The following is a 7,795-nucleotide window of genomic DNA, read 5'->3' as shown; positions in this document are numbered from 1 at the left end:
GTAGAATAATAATGAAGACATCAAAACTATGAAATAACACATATGGAATCATGTAGTAAACAAATCCAACTATATTTTATATTTGAGATTCTTTAAATAGCCACCCTTTGCCTTGATGACAGCTTTGCACACTCTTGGCATTCTCTCAACCAGCTTCATGAGGTAGTCACCTGGAATGTATTTCAATTAACAGGTGTACCTTGTTAAAAGTTAATTTGTGGAATTTATTCCTTCTTAATGCGTTTGAGCCAATCAGTTGTGTTGTGACAAAGTAGGGGGGGTATACAGAAGATAGCCCTATTTGGTAAAAGACCAAGTCCATATTAATGCAAGAACAGCTCAAATAAGCAATGAGAAACGACAGTTCATCAATACCTTAAGACATGAGGGTCAGTCAATGCGGAACATTTCAAGAACTTCAAGTGCAGTCGCAAAAACCATCAAGCACTATGACGAAACCGGAAAGAAACCACTACTAAAGAACACCAATAAGAAGAAGAGACTTGCTTGGGCCAAGAAACACGAGCAATGGACATTAGACCGGTAGAAATTTGTCCTTTGGTCTGGAGTCCAAATTGGAGACTTTTGGTTCCAACCGCTGTGTCTTTGTGAGACGTGAGGTGGGTGAAACGATTATCTCAGCATGTGTGGTTCCCACCGTGAAGCATGGAGGAGGTGTTATGGTGTGGGGGTGCTTTGCTGGCGACACTGTCTGTGATTTATTTAGAATTCAAGGCACGTTAACCAGCATGGTTACCACAGCATTCTGCAGCGATACAACATACCATCTGGTTTGGGCTTAGTGGGATTATCATTTGTTTTTCAACAGGACAATGACCCAACACACCACAATGCTTTGTAAGAGCTATTTGACCAAGGAGAGTGATAGAGTGCTGCATCAGATGACCTGGCCTCCACAATCCCCCGACCTCAACCAAATTTAGATGATTTGGGATGAGTTAGACCGCAGAGTGAAGGATAAGCAGCCAACAAGTGCTCAGCATATGTGGGAACTCCTTCAAGACTGTTGGAAAAGCATTCCAGGTGAAGCTGCTTGAGAATGCCAAGTATTTACAAAGCTGTCATCAAGGCAAAGGGTGGCTATTTGAAGAATCTCAAATCAAAGATATTTGTTTAACACTTTTTGGTTACTACATGATCCCCATGTGTGTTATTTCATAGTTTTGACGTCTTCACTATTGTCCTACAATGTAGAAAATAGTAAAAAAAAATAAAGAAAAACTCTTGAATGAGTAGGTGTGTCCAAACTTTTGACCGGTAGTGTATGTAGAACTACATAGAAAACTATGGTCGGTCGCTGTGTTTGCGAAAAGCGTGTAGTGGCCTTAAGCTACCATCTGAAGACAGCACAGCTGTGACCGTTAGATATTTCACACGGGTCAGCTCTTCACAACTTCAGCTGTTAGATATTGTTTCTAAACTATAGATGCATAGAGAGAGAGAGTAACCTGAAAACTAGAAGGAACTATACTTACGGTGAAATATTTTGACAGGGAGTGTGAGATGAGCTTTGTGAGAATCTATGTGTCAGCATATGGATGCACTTTTGGGTGAGAGCGTGTGTGTGGTTGCGTGTGTGTGTGGTTGCGTGTGTGTGTGTGTGTGCGTGTGTGTGTGTGTGCGTGTGTGTTATAGCCCTGGTGTCCTCTGTCTGTTCTTCCTTCAGTCTGACAGGATGGTGTTACGTTCACCCACCCAGAAATGGACCACACTCATCAGAAGTGCAGTTTTGGACGAATCAGCAGGCAGCAACCATTGTGTTCCTCATTTTCAGCCTTACCGCTATAGGAAGAGACAGAGAGAGAGAGACAGAGAAAGACAGAGAGAGTGACAGAGATACCTATTTTAGCTCAAGTGTGCTCTCTCAAGCCCATCCCTTGGCACAACAGTTTATAGAGTTTGAATGCCCGAGTATCTCCACTGTGTCCTTAATCTGCTGTTGAAGCTAACTGAATTATTTCTGCCGAATATGCTTGTATTTAGTCTGTAGAAGTGCATTACTGTTTAGTTATCTCAGAAGAATGACAGAATTCAGTAGCACCAACCAACACAGTCTTCTTACAGTAGACCTGGACACAAAGCATGTTAGTTGATCATGAAAAACAATGAAAGACATCGCTTTCTATGTACATTTAACAAAAAGAGGGAGGTTCTGTCAACTCTACCTGCATGACTTTAGGAGTTTACTATGTCACATTTCAGTTGTATAAACCTAACCTGTCAGCAAGCATAGAAATATTTACAGTCAATACTGCTATAGGCATAATACCCATGAAACCTAATTTCATATAAATCAGTTTGAGGATGGTAATTTATTTATTAACTATATTTAACTAAGCAAGTCAGTTAAGAACAAATTCTTATTTACAATGATGGCCTACTCCGCCAAACACGGACGACGCTGGGCCAACCAATTGTTCGCCCTATGGGACTCCCAATCACGGCCGGATGTGATACTGCCTGGATTCGAACCAGGTACTATAGTGACGCCTCTTGAACTGAGATGCAGTGCCTTACACCGCTGCGCCACTCGGGGTAATGGAGATCAAACATAAATCAAATAAAAGAATACTGTGTGGTAGAAATGATTGTTTTCCCATTGTGAAATAGGCTTTACGGCTATTTTCATGCAGATGATTGTGTCAAGTTACCTACCCTCTGATGTCATCGATGTGCGACTTTACAAGTAGTTTTCGAACAGGGGAAGCTAACGTTCGTATGAAAGGTAAAGTGGAAACATCACATTTGCTGAACGTTTATTTAATGTAGTGGTGCTGTGTTATGTCATGTCATATGCGTTATTAGCAAATATTTCGCCAATGACATCGAGCTAAAGTGTTTCGATAGTTGTGTTAACATGCTACCTTAACTAGCATAGCTTCAGCGTTCTGGTAAACACATGGTTAGTCCTTTGCTAGATTTGACTTCTGTCCTATTACATAAATAAAGACATCCAAATGTAAACGTTTATTATTAATATCATGACTATTTATAGGGCTACCAGTTACTGTAGTTACATATTAACACCAGATGTGGTTTAACAAAGATTTGTGTTATCCATTACTGGGAGTTAAGGTTAATTAGGTCGCCTGGAGACCCGACGTTGAATTCTGTCAGGTATAAATTAGCATTTGAATCAGGAAAGTTAATTCTTACCTCTTCAAGCCAGAACGTTGAATAAAATGATATTTGAACGTACTTAACCGGTTGGCTGTGTTGGTTGGTCCTCTTGAGGTAGGAATGTGAGACAATATATCCACAGGAAAGTATAATTGCATTAAAGGTTTCAAAGCGTTGGTAACAGTAGTGCGTTCAGATATAAAATCACCTGAAGGATAAGCACGAGACGCATGCATACTTGCCGAGCTCGTGCACGTGTTTACATGGGTCTGCGCATGTCTCAGGTGATGTGTCTGGTTTCAACTTACCCTACTCTCCCCAAACTCCCAGTCATAGATACCAAAAATCTTTGGTTAAATTACATTGTCTGGTGTAATAATCTGTAGCTACCAGTTACTTTTACTGTATCAAAACGTTCTGCAGTGTTTTTTTTTTACAGCTAGATATGTACAGGGTCATGTCACTGTTAGCAAAAGATACCACCTTATGTAGTATTTATTTATATGTAGTATATATATTCTGCTTCACCCCAGGTATGCCAATGTGATCATGGCCAGCAGGCAGTGGTGTGAGGGTCACTCCACCCCAGTGCTGTGTGTGGGGGCCTCTGGGGGTCCGGAGGGTCTCCTAGCCTCTGGCTCAGAGGAGGGTGAGGTAACAGTGTGGAACCAGGAGGGAACAGTGTTAGCTAGTCTCCGTCTGCCCAGCGGGGATGATGTGACCAGCGCTGTGTTCTCGCCGGCGGCTCCAGGCCTGTTGTATGTGTCCCACGGAGAGATGGTGAGCGTACTGGACCCTAGGAGCCTGAAGGGGGCGGTAGAGGAGCTGCAGGGTGCGGGAGAGGAGGAGATCAACTCTCTGGCTCTGAATGAGACAGGCTCAGCTCTGGCCGTGGCTGATGACTCAGGAGTGGTGAGGGTGCTAGAGCTGCCGGGGGGCAAAGTAAACAGGACGCTCCGCAGACACACCAACATCGTCTCATCTGTGGCTTTCCGCCCTCTCAGGCCCAACAACTTGGTCTCAGCCGGGCTCGACATGCAGGTGAGACGACTGGAGACGGAGAAAGAAAGGGCATGCTTGAGAGTACCCTGTTTGACTAAGTAAGCATGTCTTGACCCCTTCTGTCCTCAATCTCTTGCAGGTGATGTTGTGGGGCTTACAGAAGACCCGCCCCGTCTGGACCCTCAACCTGCAGGAAGTGGCTGAGGAAGAGGAGGGCCATCAGCAGAAGGCCGGTCAGCTCTTCAACCCACCTCTGGCCCACTGCGTCTCTGTAGCAACCTGCGGGAATGTTTTGGCCTGCGCCGCCGAGGACGGACGTGTGCACCTGATGCGGGTCGGCAGTGGCTCCAAACTGGACCAGCAGGGGGCCATCAAGGCCCACAGCCAGGGAGCCTCACAGGCCCACTTCCTTAGCTTCTTACCCCACCCATACTGGCTGGCCACTGGGGGCAACGACGGCATGGTGGCCCTCTGGGACCTCAGTCAGAACCCGGTAGTTACTGTTGAGGATCAGGGCAAGCCACAAGCAGCACCAGCCCACCGCAGGAGACCCAAGGCCAGGGCTAAAGCCAAACTCCAGTCCCAGGCCAAGCCCCAGCAGGCAAAAGAGGAGACTAAGAAGGAGAGGGAGGAGGAAGAGGTGGAGGAGGGCAGCAGAGTGGATCAGTCACCAGGCACAGAGGAGGCCCTGAAGTCAGGACCTAAACTCAGCTTCAGCCATGGGGACAAGGTGAACTGGGTGTGTCCCACTCTGCTGAGAGGGGAGCCCAGCCTTGTGGTGGCTGACCAGAGCCCTAACCTGTCTGTCTACTCTCTGGCTGGTCTATAGACCTAACCTGTCTGTCTACTCTCTGGCTGGTCTATAGCCCTAACCTGTCTGTCTACTCTCTGGCTGGTCTATAGACCTAACCTGTCTGTCTACTCTCTGGCTGGTCTATAGACCTAACCTGTCTGTCTACTCTCTGGCTGGTCTATAGACCTAACCTGTCTGTCTACTGTCTGGCTGGTCTATAGACCTAACCTGTCTGTCTACTGTCTGGCTGGTCTATAGACCTAACCTGTCTGTCTACTCTCTGGCTGGTCTATAGACCTAACCTGTCTGTCTACTCTCTGGCTGGTCTATAGAACTAACCTGTCTGTCTACTCTCTGGCTGGTCTATAGACCTAACCTGTCTGTCTACTCTCTGGCTGGTCTATAGACCTAACCTGTCTGTCTACTGTCTGGCTGGTCTATAGACCTAACCTGTCTGTCTACTCTCTGGCTGGTCTATAGACCTAACCTGTCTGTCTACTCTCTGGCTGGTCTATAGACCTAACCTGTCTGTCTACTCTGGCTGGTCTATAGACCTAACCTGTCTGTCTACTCTCTGGCTGGTCTATAGACCTAACCTGTCTGTCTACTCTGGCTGGTCTATAGACCTAACCTGTCTGTCTACTCTCTGGCTGGTCTATAGACCTAACCTGTCTGTCTACTCTCTGGCTGGTCTATAGACCTAACCTGTCTGTCTACTCTCTGGCTGGTCTATAGACCTAACCTGTCTGTCTACTCTCTGGCTGGTCTATAGAACTAACCTGTCTGTCTACTCTCTGGCTGGTCTATAGACCTAACCTGTCTGTCTACTGTCTGGCTGGTCTATAGACCTAACCTGTCTGTCTACTCTTTGGCTGTAGCAATATACAGACTGTCTTACCTTGTATTACTTAGTAGTTTAAGGGGCCCTCCTTCCTCTGAGTTTTGCTCACTGAGCGATAGTATCATCAGCCTGTCTGTGTAATAAGACTGGCAGACAGAACCTTCTTTAACCAGAGGCATCCACCTAAAGGAGGACTGAACAACATCTTTATCAGCAGGGTTCTCCCCTTCAAAAAGACTGAACCACTGACCATCTGATAGGACTGTACCATGACAAACCAGGGGGGTGAAGACCGGACCATCTGATAGGACTGTACCATGACAAACCAGGGGGGTGAAGACCGGACCATCTGATAGGACTGTACCATGACAAACCAGGGGGGTGAAGACCGGACCATCTGATAGGACTGTACCATGACAAACCAGAGGGGTGAAGACAGGTCCATCTGATAGGACTGTACCATGACAAACCAGAGGGGTGAAGACAGGTCCATCTGATAGGACTGTACCATGACAAACCAGAGGGGTGAAGACAGGTCCATCTGATAGGACTGCACCATGACAAACCAGAGGGGTGAAGACAGGTCCATCTGATAGGACCGCACCATGACAAACTATATTGTAAAACTATATTGGTTGGTGTGACAGGATGTTTGTCATCAGTTTTACTACAATGGAGCTTTATTACAAATGTGCTGAGTGGAGTTTTTCCTTTCCTGAATGTATATATGCATGTAGACTGTATATACAGCAGTATGTGGACAGCCCTTCACATTAGTGGATTTGGCTATTTCAGCCACACCCGTTGCTGACAGGTGTATTAAATTCGAGCACACAGCCATGCAATCTCCATAGACAAACATTGGCAGTAGAACAGCCCTTACTGAAGAGCTCAGTGACTTTAAACGTGGCGCCGTCAAAGGATGTCACCTTTCCAACAAGTCAGTTAGTTAAATTTCTGTCCTGCTAAAGATGCCATGGCCGAGCACACAAGCCTCAACCATGCGCAATGCCAAGCGTCAGCTGGAGTGGTTTAAAGGTCACCGCCATTGGACTCTGGAGTGATGAATCACGCTTCACCATCTGGCAGTCCGACGGACGAATCTGGGTTTGGAGGTTGCGCGGTAGAACGCTACCTGCCCCAATGCGTAGTGCCAACTGTAAAGTTTGGTGGAGGAGGAATAGTGGTCTGGGGCTGTTTTTCATGGTTCGGTCTAGACCCCTTAGTTCCCAGTGAGGGAAATCTTAATGCTACAGCATACAATGACATTCTAGACGATTCTGTGCTTCCAAATTTGTGGCAACAGTTTGGGGAAGGATCTTTACAGAAGAAGGCTTTTATAGCAACAAAGGGGGGACCGACTCCATATTGATGCCAATGATTTTACATTTACATTTAAGTCATTTAGCAGACGCTCTTATCCAGAGAGACTTACAAATTGGTGCATTCACCTTATGATATCCAGTGGAACAACCACTTTACAATAGTGCATCTAACTCTAATTTTGGAATGAGTTGTTCGACGAGCAGGTGTCCATACTTTGTCATGTAGTGTACATACACTGAGAATACAAAACATTAGAAACACCTGCACTTTCCATGACATAGACTGACCAGGTGAAAGCTATGATCCCTTATTGATGTCACCTGTTAAATCAACTTCAATCAGTGTAGATGAAGGGGAGGAGACAAGTTGAATGGGCAAGACAAAATATTTAAGTGCCTTTGAACGGGGTATGGTAGTAGGTGCCAGGCACACCGGTATGTGTCAAGAGTTACAACACTGCTGGGTTTTTCACACAACAGTTTCCTGTGTGTGTCAAGAATGGTCCACCACCCAAAGGACATCCAGACAATTTGACACAACTGTGGGAAGCATTAGAGTCAACATGGACCAGCATCCCTGTGGAACGCTTTCAACACCTTGTAGAGTCCACCCCCAACCAACAGGCTGTTCTGAGGGAAAACAGAGGGAGGGAGGGTATTAGGAAAGTGTCCCTCATGTTTGGTGTACTCAGT

General features: G+C 46.0%; 1 protein-coding gene across 1 annotated transcript; it reads left to right on the top strand.

Moving 5' to 3' along the window:
• Nucleotides 1-2,676: 2,676 nt before the first annotated feature.
• Nucleotides 2,677-6,616, top strand: wdr53 (WD repeat domain 53). Its single transcript, XM_038974256.1, has 3 exons — nt 2,677-2,746; nt 3,675-4,182; nt 4,283-6,616. Exons 2-3 carry the CDS (start codon nt 3,691-3,693, stop codon nt 4,970-4,972), a joined length of 1,182 nt encoding a protein of 393 aa, XP_038830184.1. The 5' UTR covers nt 2,677-2,746; nt 3,675-3,690; the 3' UTR covers nt 4,973-6,616.
• Nucleotides 6,617-7,795: the final 1,179 nt, after the last annotated feature.

Source organism: Salvelinus namaycush, chromosome 34 (genome assembly GCF_016432855.1).
Source record: "Salvelinus namaycush isolate Seneca chromosome 34, SaNama_1.0, whole genome shotgun sequence".
Lineage (NCBI taxonomy): Eukaryota > Metazoa > Chordata > Actinopteri > Salmoniformes > Salmonidae > Salvelinus > Salvelinus namaycush.
This window is presented reverse-complemented; position numbering and strand designations above follow the sequence as displayed.

Coding starts and splice junctions, on each gene's coding strand:
- wdr53 (XM_038974256.1), top strand. CDS start 3,691: ATGGCCAGCAGGCAGTGGTGTGAGGGTCACTCCACCCCAGTGCTGTGT. Junction 4,183..4,282: donor CAGCCGGGCTCGACATGCAG/GTGAGACGACTG, acceptor AATCTCTTGCAG/GTGATGTTGTGGGGCTTACA.